Below are 18,365 nucleotides of genomic sequence, written 5' to 3' on the forward strand. Positions count from 1 at the left end.
ACTGAGGGTAAAAGGCTGTGTCATCCTACTTCCACAAAACCCAAAGGAAATTATGACTGCGTCTTAAATATACAAGATACTGTACCTGCAAACACATGCAAGTATGCAGCACGAGGGTGACGACATTTGTGGTAAAGGATGTTAAAGTTTGATAAGTTCAGCATTAAAGTATAACTACTAAACGTATTTGTCCTTTGAAGGTGCAGTATTTAGCAAAAAGCACAACAATAAAACAATGCGGCACTTTGTGGGATTCAGCATGACAAAAGCTATCTTTACAGGATCATCTTTAGCATAATGTAAATGTACACTCTCTCCAAAAAAGCCCAGCAAAATGTACCTAACTTGTACCTGTAACCACAGAGTTTATAACTGGGTGGAGTTTTGAAGATGTTGAACAATATGATGCATCTGTTGGCATCTAGTTTAACATACTAGAATATTTAAAAGCCCCATTAATTTTCTCCTTCTAATCCTTCGTGATGTTTTGTTTTTTCAAAGAATGAATGCAAAAAAGGGTTTCATTCTTTTTAAAGTCATCAAGCATTCAAAATTGCTGATTCTGTCTGGTTTACATCAAAAGATTCCAAAGCATTGAAAATGAGTTTATACACACATCATACATCCATACACACACGCATATGTGTTTGTATAAATCAATTACATAGAGCAGCTTGTTAAATCTCCACGCAGCAACAAAACTAACCTGTTTTGAAACTGCTTTGGCAGTCTTCAACTCGGGTGCTAAGTCACCAAAAAAAGGTCCCTGTATCATATCCAAACCTAAATGTAAACAAGTGTGAGCTATCAAAACTCATGGTCAGAGAAAAACAATAGAAGCTGCCATTCATAAAGACAGACACTGCTTCCACGAAAATGGGCATGCTGGTAACACAATAGTTGCTGGAGCACTTCAAAGTGAAGGATGCTCTTCAATTAATAGGATGAAGCCTGCAATCTTTCAAAAAGATATTGCCAGGAAGAAACATAAGGAAAGCTACTGAGGAATTACATCTTAAAAGTACACTTTGCACTGTAAGTCAATAATAAGCTTCAAAGCTTTGAAGATTACCTGTCCCTTACACTGGGTATCTGGAAAGTAAAACAAAAAACTTCAGTAAATTTTAAGGAAGTGCAACACCCCATCAGGGACATCACACCTCCGACCTCATGACCACACTTAGAGTTTCTTCCCCAAACCATGACATGAATGCAATTATCACACCTCTGTTTCCATTTCTAATCTCAAAATTTTATGTTTTTGGAGTTCTGTTAACTGAACTTCAATCAGTTTATATTTTTCTATTTACATGTCCTTTCTAAAGAAGCTCCCACAAGTACTTAATCACAGGCCTCTCCTTCACCGTGCTGCAGGATTTACCGAGGTTCTCATTTCAAAGAGACATAAACCCCAGACCTTTCTTCAGGTCAAATTTAATCACACAGGAGTTAGTAGTAGAACATTTTATCCTGCAGTATTTGGTGACAGTTCCATCTGTCCACAGCTGCAAAAGCCAAGAAAGAAATGCATGTGACCTTTTTAACTTCCCAAACAGCCGTACATCCGTACAGCAGTGCCTGCAACGCAGACTCCACTGGGGTGAGGAAAAGAGGACTTCTGTCTCTGCACTGAAACTGTCCACAGCAGTACTCAAAATTCAGTAGAAGGGAGACTGCAGTTGGGTAAGAATTGAAAACTGTAATTAAAGGCGGAAATCAAATCACCACTGACATTAGATAGAAGGTAGGACTAAAATCCAGGAAAATCAAGAGGATGAGATCCGTTTTTATAGCAGCAGCAGGACCAAAAGAGCAAGTGGAGGAGATAAGAAAAAGAAATGGATGACAAGTTTAGCAGCAACAGAAATGATAACCCAACAGTGAGTGACAAGGACAGAAACATATGATGAAAGCAACACAGGAATTGAACTCAGGAAGGAAAACCAGGTTTATTTTGTATTCTAAAACGATATGTATTAATAAGAACATTACTTCAGAAAGCAAGGAAAACCAGCAAAGACCATTACAACAAATGAAGTGTCCTGCCACAATTACAACCATATTTATAGTCAAAATACAAAATAAACTTTGTGAGCAATAGTAAACCCTTTTTGTGACTCTTAAAGTACACAGAATCATTTTTTTTCCAGATTAACAAGATACTCAGGCAGGAAGCATAAAAACTTTCAGGTCAGAATTTGTGGGAGAATTGGTTCCAACAAAAACATCAGATGCTCATGTAACACTCATGAACACAGATAAAGACTGCAAAACTATTTATTACAAAGGAAGGAAAGGAAAGGAAAAGAATATTTGCAGAAATCATCATTCCCCAAAATCCTGAAAGAGCAAATATGGCAGACAGAAGAGAAATCTGCCTTTGATATGAGATAAAATTAAGGGACAGAAAACATTAATTCCATTACATCTCTAAAATAATTGTGTGTGATTTTGGACAAGTTTGTTAGAATATTTCAATACTGGAAATTATTCATAAGTCCCAATGAAATGAAAAAAATTCCTATTAGATCATCTCACCTGTCATTTTAGATTGGACAGTATAAGCAAAATCCTTCAGAATTGCCCATCAACCTTACATCTTACTTACCCTGCCTAAATCTGACCAACATTACTGTGAGGTTACACTTGAAAAATGATAAAACTCACATAACATTAAAATGTCATTGTCTTTTTAACAGCTTCTTACTTTTCAAGCCAGTTTTGACTCATGATGTGGAATTTTTATGGCCAAGGCATGCATGCTGCAGCAAGCTGCCTGTGGCTATGCGACCCACCAAGTCCCCACTCATGGGAAAAGTGTGAAAAACCACAAGCAAACCCTTCAAGCGATCCTCAAAGCTCACCATTCACTCTCCTTACTGGTTCCCAAAATAGTATCTCAATTTCTCCCATTGTCAATCCTTTCACCCTCCGAGGCTTCAAAATGCTCCACAGTTCCCTCAAGAAAAGAGAAGACTTAACATCAACACAGAGTTACCAAAGATTATTTTGCACTCGTCAAAAAGAGCAGAAAACACATTTAGAGTAGCTTTTTTTTTCTGGAGAGGCAACTTGGAGAACTTCTTCAAATTCTGGACAGAAATTAACTTCCTTCCAAGAAAGAAAATCTCACTGCAACAAGAGAACAAAATGCTTTATCCCTCATGCTTAGCAGTGTAATATTCTTGGTTAAATTTAGTCAACGGAGAAAAGAGAAAGCTCACATTGTTTGCTCTCTGTGGAAAGACAAGACATACAATCACACCTGACTTTTTTACATTGTAGATGCAGAATTTTTAAGAAAACATTATCGTATCAGTAAAAAAAGGGAGTGATCCCTTTAATGAAACACTTCTTAAAAAAAACCCCAGAAATCTAACCCTGCAAAGAGCTGTTGTAACATCCATAAACAACAGCAGCAAAGACACACAGCAGCTGTAACTGTGTCCTGTTTCCAGTCTCCAGGAAGCAAACAGGAAACCTATACCCTTACCTGATTGAAAAAGCAGCCAGCCCCTGAGATTTTAATCAGCCTAAAGCAACAGACATTTTCCTCCTTCTCCAGTTTCCTGGGATGCTTCCTGACCCATTCAGGATAGCAATACGGAGACCACGCTTTTCAACAGCAGCATTACCTTAATTTTCCACATTAAAAATTGCTACTTGCCCTATTACTGTATTTACTTTTGGCCCAGGTGTGACAGCTCAGGCAGGGTTGTGGATTCAAACAACAAAACCACTTGTCTGCCAGGGGCAGTTTATTAGCATCAGCCTCTAACTTCAGAAGGCAGGATTTTTCCGCACACCTCAAAAACCTTCACACTATTTTGAGATGTGCAGTAATAAAAATAGATGCACCAGCCACCCAAGAGATGTAATTATGCAAATCTTTAGCAAACAAGGAGGAAAGATCTAGAAAAATCTGGCGACCCATCACATCCACCTCCTAATCTCCATCAATTAGGACGTTGCAATTAACAGAAAGCAAAACTTGCCAAGCCCCACCACCCCCTTTAGTAGTTCTGGGGTAATTCCTCAACCCCCAAAAATGCTTTTGAAACAGTTTTGTATTTCTTCTCCTTTCCATAAGGAGAACGAAGATGTAAAGAAGGATGAAATGAAGGCCAAAGAGCAAATTCCACTTGTTCTGACACACACAGCAGCTGAACTAACGCCCATGAATCTCACAGGAGTAAGAGACAACCCAGGCACAACCCCCACTCATTCTTTCTGCTCCTCCTCTTGTTGCCTTCGCAAAAAATGCATTTAGTTTCCCCCAGCTTCTGTCTTAACAAGTGTATACCTGATTAGTTGAACATAATTTTAACTTAGCCCTTACCCTTGTAGTTTCATTAAGTGAAAGGCACAGGGCAAGCAGATCAAAGGTGAGCGCGCTCTTTGTAGCTCCCTGCACTACGGTGGCAGCAAATAAGACTTCTTCATTTAAAAACTCATCCTGCAGCCGATTTTTGGAGTATTTAACAGTTTCTTTTTTAACAGAACAGATTTTATGTCTTAATTAAAAGCCCCCCATCACCTTACTCAAACATAGAACACCCTGTGACTGCTACTGTCTTATTCCCCTCACTACAGTTTAGCCAATGCTGAACACACATATACACCTTTTCAGGACACCAAACACACAATACTGAGGATAACAAATACAGATACCCAGGCAGTTCAAAAGATCAGCAAAGAACCAAAGATACTACGCAGACAGTACATTAGAAACATTTTCCAGCAGCTCGCAGGTTTTTTTCATCATTGGAATTTCTTTTCCCACACTATGAACAAATTTGATACAGCTTAAGTATGCGTTCAAGCCTGTACTCTTAGCTACATATAACTCCTTAGACCAGAAAAAAACCAATCCACATCTTTTTAACCTCCCTAGTTTATTAGCCAGTGAAGGAAAGCTACAATTAAGTAGCAGCTCAACTACAAATAAGTAAGAGCATATAAATATATTAGTCTCCACAAACCAACAACAAAATCCCATGACTTCACTGAGCTTATTTCATGTTTTCTTCTTCAGGCAAGAAGCTCTCACTGTACCTGAGTGGAAGGAAAAGACTGGCAGCTCTATCCTCAGCTTGCCTAAAAAAGCAGCATGCATCTGTGTGGCACCTCCTGGCAGCTGATGGGTATTCAGCTTCAGCCAGCCCAGCTGGGGCGGATTCACAGGCATTTAAAGATTCACAGGTGCAGCTACCAGTAGTTAGCTGACAAAGAGCTTGTGCAAACACTCCTTTCGCAAGCAGGTCTTCAGATCAAGTGTGGTGCTATAAATTGAGGTTTCTCCTGAAGCCTGAACACTGAGAAAGAGACTCAGACCTAATGTGAGCCTGCTCCCATCTGTGGCAGCCATTCCACTGAAGTTATTGCCTCCCATGCAACAGCAGAGATTAGGAGTTACTCAGTATTATTTCTGGTGTGCTCCACAATTTGGCAAACTGTAACCCAAAGCCTCCATCATGTCTTCTCTGTTCTTATTTTATTGATTTATACCATGCTGCCTCCCCTCGCTTGCTTAACTGTTGGTATTGTGCTCTAAAACATACCCTTCATCTCCAAAGCACTGATGCTGTTCGCAGGTACCAGCAGCAACCTCTGTTTTTTCCTTTCTAAATTAAACGTGGTCACATAGAGGACATTGTTTTAAAAAATTTAAACTATTCAAGAGTGAGCAAGCCCATTGTTTGGAGAGGAGACTTCAGGGCAGCAGTGCAGTACCACAACTGTGTTGCAGAGCATCCATTAAAAATCCCATGGAGCGCGAGGGTTCGAGGGTGGCGTGTGCTGGGACAGGGGGAGAGGGGATGGAGCATTCTCATTGTTTAAATGTAAACAATAATAATAATAGGCTTTCGTAATTGAGAGAAGGAAGCAGTCTAATGTGGAAAACAGTTGTTATGACTCCCTGTTCCTGAAAAATATGCCGGGTTACTTTGGAACACTGAAGGGAGCTAAACTTAAGTGACCTGAAACTGGGTGAATGGCTGAAAACCCATCTGATAAGATGGGCTTGGGAATACCTTTTCTCTTTTTTCTACTGGAAGCACACCAGTGGAAAATACTGGGTGGAGGATCCACAACTCTTGCAACTGTGAGAGACTTATCCTGAACCCTCAGACAAATTCCAGTTATTTAGGCAGTAAACTCAATTCACTGCCAAACAGTGGCTTAGTACCTTCAAGGAGAAAGCTGATACCCAAGTCTGAGAGCGTGATCCTCGAAACAACCTCCTAACACCTCAGAACCTGAAGGTTAATTAGAAATTCTTCCAACACATCTGAAGTTCTCTGCATACAGTCTGATCTGTATTTAGACAGTTCAATACAGAAAGAAATTCCAAGAGCCAGGCCAAAAACCCAAGTTCCTCTCTTGGCAAGAAAATGGGCTTTGTTTGGAGCCAATAGGACTCATTTTTTTAAGCTTTAAATCATAGAATCATAGAATAGTTTGGGTTGGAAGGGACCTAAAGACCATCTAGTTCCAACCGCCCTGCCATGGGCAGGGACACCTCCCACTAGAGCAGGTTGCTCAAAGCCACATCCAGCCTGGCCTTGAACACCTCCAGGGATGGGGCATCCACGACCTCCCTGGGCAACCTGTTCCAGTGCCTCACCACCCTCACAGTGAAGAATTTCTTTCTGGTATCTAATCTAAATCTCCTCTCTTCCAGTTTAAAACCATTACCCTTTGTCTTATCACTACACTTCCTGACAAAGAGTCCCTCTCCAGCTCTCCTGTAGGCTCCCTTCAGATATTGGAAGGCTGCTATGAGGTCTCCTCAGAGCCTTCTCTTCTCCAGGCCGAACAACCCCAGCTCTCTCAGCCTGTCCTCATAGGAGAGGTGCTCCAACCCTCTGATCATCTTCGTGGCCCTCCACCGGACCCGCTCCAGCAGATCCATGTCCTTCCTGTGTTGAGAAGAATACCATCAAACATCCTCTAATGCTTTCAGTGAAAATGAGAGCAGAGGTTAGTTTTGTACCGAACTGTAGGTTCACATCACCCACACAGAGAGCATGCTAACCAGACCAGGATGCCTCACAGGACATAAGCAGAGGATCTCCTCACATAACGTTACCACTGCAGTTTCGGGTGGCAAATCTGGCGTTCCCTGAAGGATATTTTTTGGCACTGTGAAAAGTGTACTCGCAAAGCAGTGATACTTAGGGACCTAAAGGACCAAGCGAGGAGGCTTGGCTGATGTACCCAACTTCCATTCAGATCACTCTGGGACTTTGAGCCTCGGTGGCTCTTATGCCACTAAAGTAGCACTGTACAGCCAGTCACCTGTGCCAAAGCAGCTCCTCTCTCACACTGCAAAAAAATATTAGTCCCTTTGACAACATAAATCTTAAAAGTTCCAGTCACAGTCAGAAAAAAATAGCAATCTCCCCTTAGGCTACCTTAAATGCACATTTTGTCTTGCTGCCTGAGCTAAAAGATGACTAAATCTGTATTTTACTTCTCTGATGCCTCTTCTGCCATAGGGCATTCTGTTGTGTCTACAAACTGTTTCATCGGTGAAGCATTGCAAGATTTTGTCACAAGTAATGTATATAGTTCATTTGGTCAAAGGAGGTATCTTTTAATGAAATACGAAGTTAGCACTCATTATTCTATTTACACAGGAAAACACTCAAAATAGTCAGTAGACGGATTTTTTTTCTTGAAGGAATCTATCCCTAAAATAACTCTTTAAATTCACATGACAACATCTGCAAAAATTATTATTACAACTTACCTTGCAGACAAATAACATAATTTTCAATAGCTGGAAGTCAGAAAAAAAAAAAAAACAGAGAAGGAACCAAGGTCAAGTGTTATCAACCAAAAGGGGAAAAGTTTACACTGAAGAAGGTAGCAGACACCACCTGTACTTCCACCTGAGATCATTAAACAATCTTTGATAGCCATCATGGTAGATGACACAGAGAGCAAAACATTATCTGTGTCCTAGATGTACAGTCCAGTTAAAATGCCTGAACACATTACTAGAGTCCTAGAGGTTTAGGTGGTTAGAGAGTTAGTGAGCTGAAGGAGAGATGTGTGGTTTTGCACTCCCAAGGACATGTTTTAAGTTTCTGTTTCAGAAGACCAGCTATGACATGCAATATTGAAAAGGTAAAGCTTCTCTAATGTAAAAGGATAGAGGCAGTATCTTGAATTCTTTGTTTCACGTCAGCTCTCTTTAAAAATAACTGACCTACTGATCCCTACCCATTTTCTCATATACACCTTTTGAATACACCAAAGAGGGTAAGAATTAATAAAAGTTTGGCTAAAACAGAGAAAACACTTATTTTTTAATCACAAAGGCTTAGGAATTAAAGAGCAATTCTGCTCCAAAGACTCACTGCATGAAACAAGTTGCCTGTGTTTCATAAAAGCTTATGGCTTTCACCTAGAAGAAGAAAAGGAGGGAAATATAGATTGCATCTTTCCTTCAAATAAAAGCCTGAAAAGCAAGTAGCTCCTTCCCCAAAACACACATAGAAACAAGTTCTTCAACTAACCCTCTGGCATATATTCATATAAACTGTATGTCACATACTGTGGAGACTTCTAAAGTGATTTCTCAGAGAAGTAAATCAAAAGATGGACTCATTCAGAGAATTACTCGTGACTAATGCAACTAAGCAACTATGTTAAGACTGTCCACCTGCAACTCATGATGATTTTTAGAATACAGCCTCACCCAGATTAAGGTTACTGCAGGTAATTCACAAATCACAAGAGTTCTTATAATCCAGGACAAGTCTAAGATTAATTGTCACCTGAATTGTAGTAGTCACAATTTTTAAAAGCATAATCTTGACTAACAACTCACATCTGAAATTACAGGGTGATTCTCTTCCAACTGCCCCGTCAACTGCTACATGTTTGTTAAGTGGACACAACTACTCACTAAAAGACAACTGCAAGCTACTCCCACTGAGTCCTTCAACATCCTCTTCCAATTTGCTCCCTGGACTCACTTTTTTTGTGGCGTCTACAAAAGTTCCAAAATTGACTAGAAACTTTGAAATGAGAAATCAATGTAAGTCTGATTAAAATAATTAGATGAGGATGAGACTCACTGCCTGCTGATCTCACATTTTTTCTGCAGGGGCTTCTTCTCCCCAGGTGGAAGATTCCCATAGGGTCCTCCAGTTACCCTCACTCCAAAAGGAAAGCAGGCCTTGCCCACCATTATCAGAAAAAAGACCGACCAACAAGACTGAGGAAGGTTTCACGCCGTACTCAAGTGCGTACAAAATGCAAGAAACAGAAGTTGTGTGTGAGGTTAGATTAACTGCCGACTAAAATAGAATCTCTTCCTTTTTTTTATTTTATTTTTTAAATCACAGAGCAAGAAATGAAACACATAAAAGTTGCATTGATCGTAGCTTCCTGCTTTGAAGGAAAATGTAGTGGCTCTGAAATAAGATAAAATAAATAAATAAACACAAGAGCTAGCTTCAATTAGGAAGTGCTGGAAATCTTACAATAAACTTTGATCCTTTTAACTTAGCGTGCTTTACTGTGAGGCCGTGTATGTTCAACCTTTTCGGGTTAGCTTAACCTTTGAGGTTAATTTGAAGATCATGTGAGATTTTGTTAAGCACTACAAGGAAGTAGCGCAGGCCATCTTACTAAGCATGACTTCAGTATAGCTAAACAGATTGCAACAGCACAATGAACAATGAAGAAGATAAAGGGAGTAAATAACGAGATTGGAAACGTCTTGAAAGAACAATGAAGAAGATAAAGGGAGTAAATAAAGTTACATTCTGGTAACTTTACCAGACCAGGACTGGTTCTGCCCAGAGAGTAAATACCTTCTTGTTGACAGTTCTCCATATGGAAAAGCAAAAGCATGCTATGAAACAGCAAGTCAATTTTACTCTAAATTATTGGAGCAACTATCTCTGCTTATTCATCAGGGAAAGTATAAGTTCTTTTATTCACTATTGGATTATTTTTTCCAATCTCCTTTCCTCATAAAGGCACATATTCTTCAGTGGCCATGAAAGCAGGAAAAATATAAATTCCTACTAACTCACTGCATATTATGGCATTAATACCATAAATGCTAGTGTCTCTAATTAAATGGGCTTCTAAAATAACACTAATGGTCAGGAAACCATTTTTTCCCCATTTCAAGAGTCACAGGCACAGTCAGATTTTCTGAGGATTCACTTTACACGTACTGAAGTAACAATTATTTTTGACATTTTTTTCTCCATTCACATGTGCAACCACTAGTGTCACACAACAACAACCCTTAGAAAAGGTCTGTTCCTTGGAAGAAGACTCATTGACAGCTTAAATCTTAGCAAAGAGGGACAAAGCGAAAATCAAAGGCAGAGGCTGGGGAGGTGCAAGGGGTGAGGGAGCAGGCTCAAGCAGTTCAGAGCTCCTGTTGGAACAGGAGCCTAGAGACAAGGTCTTGTATTGCCCTTAATTCTGTGTGCATGTGTGCCTCTCTCTAATTGGAAAGATTCTTAAAAGCCCTTGGTTTCTTGAAGGAACCATCATCCAGAGGAATAAAAGCGGTAGCCTGCACATCAGTATCCCAGAGTCTACATATTCCTTCATTATTATGCACACTGCTGGAGAAAAAACAATTTTCCCCAAAAACTGAGTAAGGGACCAAAAATTTTAAAATATTAACTTTTATAATATTGTAATTTAGAACAGTATGTTATTAGAAAAGGAATTCAAATCACTTTTTAACACAAGAAATGGGAAATAATTAGCAATTTCAGGGATCTTGAGTGGGACCACTCAGAAATATGCTGATAATGTCATCCATTTTAGATATTTCTTCTTTCCATCACAGCATGATTGTAAAATACACCCCTCAAATCATGCATTTTCTTCACTTTTCCTTTTTAACACAAATAATAAAGATTTTAAAATTAAAAAAGAAAAAGCTGAATTAAGAATTCCAGAAAAAAAAAAAAAAAAAAAAAAAAAAAAAAAAAAAAAAAAAAAAAAAAAAAGAGTTTAAAAAGGAGGCTAAATAGGAGGTTATATTCAGTTTTATAGGACAAGTCAATGCAGCCACCTAAGCAAAGGAAGAAAAACATTTGCCAGTGTCATTGAATTGGCATCTTTGAACAGTAACAACTTCTTTATCAGAAAACATATACTGAACACATTCCACAGCAGAAACTGCCCTATAAAATTGTGTGATGATGCTCTCAAACTAATTTCTAAGAGAAGAAGCAGCTTATTCTCAATGGACTTACTGCCAGGAAACTTTTGTGACAGCTGTGACTGTTTCTGTTGATGTGCTCACTCTTCACTGAGTAACTTGGCTGAGCCCAATAAATCATTTAATTTAAACACCTCACAGATATTAAATGGTAACAAGTTGGGAAAGGGGATGCTATCCGGGAGCAAAGAAAGTTCTATAAAAGCCTTATATGACTATTTAGATCCTAAAATATCTAATATTTTACTTCCTTCAGAAAAGGGGATTTATAATAAAACCTAAACACTACCACCCACCAGACTCTCCCAACAATGTGCACTCTGTGAACAAAGTGTATTTTCAAGAATCAATGAGCTAGCAAAATTTATAGTAGTAGGACTCTTGAAACATATGCTTTTTTGGCACATATAAAGCAAGGAGTTCAAAATGCTTCAAAGAACACAGACCCAAGCCACACACCTTACCCACCCCTGACTTAGCAGAGTACAGTCTGTTTACATTCACAAGATCTGGCAGTTATTATAAAGTTAAACCAACTTACTCCGCGCCACAAAATCCAGCCACGAACACCATTCTGAGAAAAAAAAATAGCTCTTCATTTCTGCTAGAGAAATTCCTCTCTGATTCATTCTCAGAGAAGAAAAATGTCCACTTTTCTCTTCCTCTGCTCAGAACAAACTACCCTGAGAAGGTAAGAGCTTTCATATTAATTGAACTTTGTTCCATAAACACAACAGGTGGCACAAGATGACTTTACAAATATATTTTCCTCCAGTAATGCCATTGTTCTTGTAATTATCTCTTTAATTATAGTGTTCTCCCCTCATGTCCCCACCCTGAATATTTACAGACTGCCGATATACCCAGTGTCTGATACAGTATATCTAGGGTATAGGCTCAAGCTCTAAGAATATCTTCACTCATGCTAGGCTTTAACAAGGCAAAGCAAAACTGTTTCACTCAGACATTCATAACACTATCTCAAACTAGTTTTATTGAATTGCCAACTCATAGTTTTAATATTTTGGTGCAGTTTACCACCTCTGCTGTGGATTCACACCCAACTCTCTACTCCAGATTGCTGCTGGAAAATGTACCAGGGCACTGCCAGCAGGGCAAGCAATGGAAGTCTCAAGCATGGAAACTCCAAAGCTCAAATAAATCCCTTTTCAACACGTTTACCCTGCCAGCAAATGAAAGTGTGAAAGCAGCAACAGTAAACACAGCCTTACATGCCTGGACCTACCTAGCATGGGGACTAACGGTAAATTGTAGTGGGAGGCTTTAACCTGACCAAAAATCCCAGTGTTTACACAGGCTCCAGGAAGGCTTTGGCTATGTTGAAGCCTTCAGTACTTTAGTATGTCTGCTACATTTATGTATTCAGTCTGACATTTCCCGCATGCAATCCATGCATTTTGCATCCCTACCTGTAAGTTAACACCCTCTTCCCACACAAGAAAGCCCAATATCCAACAGAAATACTCATACAGCTCCAGGAAAAGAAGCACGACATCTCCATCCCCTCGGCTGCCACAGAAGATGCAAGAGTGCTCTTCCTCTAGACTCCTCTTCACTATTTGTAGTGGATCACCCAGGCTGTGGATTAACCAAGCTTCGTTTGACTCTTTCACTACAGAAGCCCATCAGTATTATACACCCATATTACAGAGCTGCCTCGCTGTACCTCATCCCAGAACTCCTTTGGAAGGACGTGGGACATGGACAGTCACTCCATCCATCCATTCATTACACGCCTAGAGCATACACACGAAAACAAATCGCCTCAGAACTTCAGTTGCCTTCATCAGAAAACTAACCTGAATCCAGAGTGAAAAGATGCAGACTACAGGATGCCTCCAAAGATACTCCTCGTCCATACCAAGCGCAGCACAGACTGAAGACGGGTGTCTCTCCAGTCTCCACTTGCCAGACTTGTTCTACAGCTCTCGGCTCAAGCTGACCTACTGTTCCTGTTTGCTTAGAGAAGGAGTGAGAAGAGGGAGAATCTCAAAGCATGGTCCACAAGCACCATGGCAGGAAGCCCATCACAAAGGGCCACAGCGGGTCAGCACTGTGGAAAATCTCCCCTGCTGACGGGAGACAGGTGTCCCCACAGAAGGCAGCTGGGAGCCATGGCTTTCTGGGGCTGAAATCCTCCATAAACTCTACAACTGCCATCCCACTTCCCTGCAGTTGGAGATGCAGAAGCACGCAGAAGATGTACAGTCAGGCACTGATGGAGAAACCATGATGCCCTTCTGTCTCACACAAGCCTGGCCATACCAGCCTGGGTCCTGCCTGCCCAGGCAGGAGAGGCCACAGGGCACCCAGTCCCAAACCTCTGCATTCCAAAGAGCGAGTGTCACTAGAAACAGGGCTCAACTACAGCGAGGGGGGCTAAAGGCAACACAGCCCACCCCGGGTAGAAGACACCTGCAGAGAGCAGCACAGAGAGGATTAGGCCAACGAGGAGAGATCCAACTGGCCACAACCTATAAGTAAATACTAGTCAGCTTTGTTAAAATGAAAACAAAACAGAGATGGATTTGATGAAGCATGAAGATTCTGGAAGCCAGCCCAGCTTCCCTTACTTGGGTAAATAAGGTAATGCAAAATCCATATATAAACTAGGACATTTATTGTTCATGTAAAGATTTTTATAGGTTTTTTTTTCACAGGAAGGCAAATGGTGAAGTGACAGTGATCAAACCTGCTCTCGTGAATTTCCAGAGATGCTAATGAAGAGAGAACAAAGCCCTGTGAGACGTGGGGCAACAGGACCAAGTGGCTTAATTTTGTCACAAGGAGAAGAGAGACGCATACATCATGGGATTCGCAGAATCACAAGCACATTTACTTTGGAAATACATGCTTGCCGAAATTTTAATTTTGCATGGTGTACCTACAGGACAGAAACATTCCCAGGCTGCAGTACCTTTCCTCGTCCACAATCTAATCCCTTGATCCACCTTCTGTGCAACTTTTGGTCTGCAAGTGCCACTGAAGGCTAATTGAGGTCTGCCACCAGGAAGGCGGGGAAACGCTTATCAGTCCAAAAGGCTGTAAAGCAGCTTTCACCAAAACAATGGAATAATTCATACTGGATATATAAGGTTAAGATTAGAGGCATATAATTGCTTTTCTACTGTCAACATAAATTGGGTAACAGGAAGGAAAGGAAACAGAATTTTTGCATACTTGAAGACTTCAAACAGAAAAGGCTGTAACACAATCAAAAGGCGCTTGGGAATAATAATAAAGATGGGTGGGAGAGAAGACAGGCAGCTTCCTATAGAAACATACATTTTTCTGACTATACAGACCTATATATAGTGAAAGGAACCCATAAGGAAGATTGTACAGCATACAAGATTTTTACTAAGGATCTGAGTCTGAAGAAAATTAGGCTAAAATGAGGAAAATTAGCTGTGTTAGAATGTGTTCAATGTATTAAATTTCAGTTTTTCTCCTATGCTCTCTCAAAGCTCTGCCTATAGTTGGGATTAGCTCCAATCCACTCGTGAATGACCAGCAGGTGCCTGAAATTCAGAAGTACACAAACGTTACAAAATAATTGGTGCAAGAGGTAACTTTTATGGCTGCACTTAGAAGTTGACTGCAGTGTGATCACTACCAAGTGAAGGTTGAATCCTAAGGAAGGTAAGACAAGGAGACCTTGTTTTGCTTTGCTTTGTAGGACTGCATCCCATATGTTTAAAATACAACTATTTTATTTCTGACTTTTCTTTATTGTCATTACCAGCAATTAACATAAAACCTTTTTCTAGTCTGAGCTGAATGGAATTAATTGTTAGATCTTAATAATTTATTAGCTAGCATTCCTAAAGGTGCCAAACCTTGGCCTCAGGAATGCCCAGAGCTGACAAGTCAGGAAAGGCGAAATCTTTACATTTCAGAAGTTACCAAAAGCCTTACAATTCTCATTCTAAACAAAAAAGATGACAAAATATTTAGTGAGCACAGTACAAATGAAGGTGTGAGCAAAAGGAGCCACCAGAGAGGCATTTTTCTCTTCCTATTTTTTTTTCCAGGAGTATCAACATTAAATAAAGGAATATTGAAAGGCCTTGAAAATGTTATATTTTTCTATAAAGGTAGTTTAGCCTATATTGATTTCAATTTCATATGCTCCAAATTAATTTAAAAAGAAAAAAAAGACCTATTTTTTTAAAAACCATAATAGGTCAGTGTGCATATAAAACCAGAAAGGTGTAATTATTGAAAAATCTGTTTTAGCTTATCTCAGCCAGGCAGGGTTAACTTATTTCAGAGAAAAAAACCCAATAAAACATAGCTTTACTAAACAAAAACATTATAAAATTATCAGTCACACTAAGATATTATTACACTACATAGTGATGATACAGACTTTGAAATTGAATAAATGGCAGTGAGTCCTAAATTTAGTACATTTCACTTAAAGATCAGAGGCTTCCTGATTTTTTGAGTGCAGTTAAAAATATATTTTTTTTTATAAAATTAGTTATATTTTTTAAGAACAGAGCACTCAGTGAAGTTCTTCTAGAGTATTGAAGGAGGGTTGGTATAAAACATTCAAATCTGTGTTAGATAGTATCATATACCTGGAAGTGTAAGGAAGAACAAGGTACAATGTTTTTCTCCAGTAAGTACAGGTGACAGAGTAATCAGTATCTATGAGTAATATCTAATATGGATAAAGATATATATTTTTTAACTATAAGTGTTCCTGGATCCCTACATGAGTATGCTTTGAGAAAAAATACTCATTCCTGTAAGAATCATCGGAGTTGAGAAAATCTGTAATGCCAATACTAAGCTACTTATTGCTCATATTCACCTCACACACTGCTCAAATTGAAGTTCAAACATTCTATGTAGATATAAATCACACTATAGGATCATCTATACGTTCATCTCACCAGAGCATATTTGGCGTGGGTTATTTCGTGAGTGTCGTCTGCCACGTAGAATATGCATGATTCTTGGTGGGATCCTAAAATGTCCTTCCCTTAAAAGGCGGCGTTGAGACATTGATGTGTATCCCTGTATCTTCACCAATTTATTCACCAAAGGAAGTAAAAAATCAGCTCTTCAGAATTACACTCTTCTAACGCGCTGAAAGATACTCTGATTTTGTTTTAAAATGTCAAGGGAACATAAAATTTCTTTGTCAAATTCAGACTACCAAAAAGATGAAAAAGAAAGGCAGATTTAAAGAACTGGAAGTGGGTACAGTTCAGTTATTTGTATTACGTGTGCTTTTCTTGAGAAACCAATACCTGGTTTTACTACTAAAAAAAAATTAAAAATCAGTTGTACTTAATGGATGGAAAATGCCAAGATAGTTTCTGCATGAAGCTGTGAGACCCTCTGAGTTCCTAGCACTCTGCACCCCGCAGGCAGGACATCTTGCCACAGCCTTCAGTCTGCTCTCGGTGGGGCTAGCGTGAATAAGGGAGGCACAGCTTCTCACGTTAGCAGGTCAGACTGGCAGATGAAATTTTGAAAAAAAGAAAAAAAAAAGGGTGAAATGGTCCGTTATTCAGTGTTTCATCCAAAATAACTGTAGCCAAACTGACAGCCCTGTGCTGCTTCCGACGAATAAAAGCCCCTGCAAAGCACCCTGTTTGTTAGTGCACTCCAGCTGCTGCTGCTCATCCCAAGTGCCTGGTACTATCGCCTCCGGCTTCACATCCTTCTCCTTAACAGGAGGGATGTTCAGTCGTCGCAAAGAGACATCCAACAGTTCTCCTGAAGAAGGGCAAGTTGAAGATCTTTCTTCTAAGTTCACAGTCTCGCTCGTAAGTTCACAACTGAGCACTCCAAGGGCAGGAACCTCAGGCTGACACTCGCTGTTATCTCCTACTCCTGTGCCTGAAGCACCCTGTATCCCTCAGGGGCCAGCAAATCGAAAGAAAATACCGTTGTCAATACAACGTTGTCAATTAGAAGCTCCTCTTCAGTTCGTTTCCCTAAGTCAGACTCCCACCACCAATCCGTCTCCTCTTCCTCCCCCTGAGTTTGCAGAGAAGTGAGGACCGAGTCCCTCAAAGGCAAAGCCCGTTTCCAGAATATGCAAGCAGAGAGGTCTCAAGAAAAACGTGAACCTTCCTGGGAGTTAACAAACAACTAATAGGAAGGAAGGGAGGGGAAATGAATCCCAGGCTTTCTTAAAACATATCAGGAAACCCTACACTGCCTGTCCCCCCTGTCTTTTTCAACGCAGGAGAGAGGAAATTGATAATGCTGCTTTACTTGGCAGTCAACATTTTCCTCTCAGTTCTGTTTAACTATGTCCTGTATGGCCACCGATCCAGCACAACCCTCTGTGCACATCAAACTGAAGAAGTAAGTGTTTTGAAACATGGTGTACCAACAACTATCATTACTCGCAAATATTGACTAACTTATTACAAAATACTAGCTTGAATATACCTTGCTAACAGAGGATAATCACTACAGTTTTAGCTGGAAAATGTTTGACTTTCAACACAAAATGACAGGCAAATGTGACAATCTTGAAATGATCAAGAAAGGTATCAAAATAAATACAAACTGATGCATTTCATACAAATAGCACTTGATTTCCAAATTCATTATACTAAGCAGACGGACCACTGCATGCTGCAGCCGTGCTACTCATCCTGGATCAAAGGCCTATCAAGCTGAAGGAAGGAAGGAAAGGAACAGCTTAGTGGTGGAAAACCACTATGCTACACACCGCCACTGTACTATATGTACTATACATCAGAGGGATGGAGCACCTCTCCTATGAAGACAGGCTGAGGGAGCTGGGATTGTTCAGCCTGGAGAAGAGAAGGCTCATAGGATCACCTATACGTTCATCTCACCAGAGCATATTTGGCGTGGGTTATTTCGTGAGTGTCGTCTGCCACGTAGAATATGCATGATTCTTGGTGGGATCCTAAAATGTCCTTCCCTTAAAAGGCGGCGTTGAGACATTGATGTGTATCCCTGTATCTTCACCAATTTATTCACCAAAGGAAGTAAAAAATCAGCTCTTCAGAATTACACTCTTCTAACGCGCTGAAAGATACTCTGATTTTGTTTTAAAATGTCAAGGGAACATAAAATTTCTTTGTCAAATTCAGACTACCAAAAAGATGAAAAAGAAAGGCAGATT

At 39.9% G+C, this 18,365-nt stretch overlaps 1 protein-coding gene across 8 annotated transcripts in view; it reads right to left on the bottom strand.

The window, feature by feature from the left end:
• The window catches only part of MCF2L (MCF.2 cell line derived transforming sequence like), a 173,898-nt gene that overhangs the window by 88,119 nt on the left and 67,414 nt on the right, over positions 1–18,365 (bottom strand). Inside the window, exon 1 of one of the 8 annotated variants that reach the window (XM_014944159.1) lies at positions 16,141–17,288. The exons of the other annotated variants lie outside the window; for them this stretch is intronic. Within the exon in view, the coding sequence (XP_014799645.1) occupies positions 16,141–16,252 (112 nt within the window). The 5' untranslated portion in view covers positions 16,253–17,288. Of the gene's footprint in view, positions 1–16,140; positions 17,289–18,365 lie in introns of those variants that run through there. 8 annotated transcript variants of the gene reach the window in all.

This window comes from Calidris pugnax, unplaced genomic scaffold (assembly GCF_001431845.1).
Source record: "Calidris pugnax isolate Ruff unplaced genomic scaffold, ASM143184v1 scaffold69, whole genome shotgun sequence".
Classification (NCBI taxonomy): Eukaryota; Metazoa; Chordata; class Aves; order Charadriiformes; family Scolopacidae; genus Calidris; species Calidris pugnax.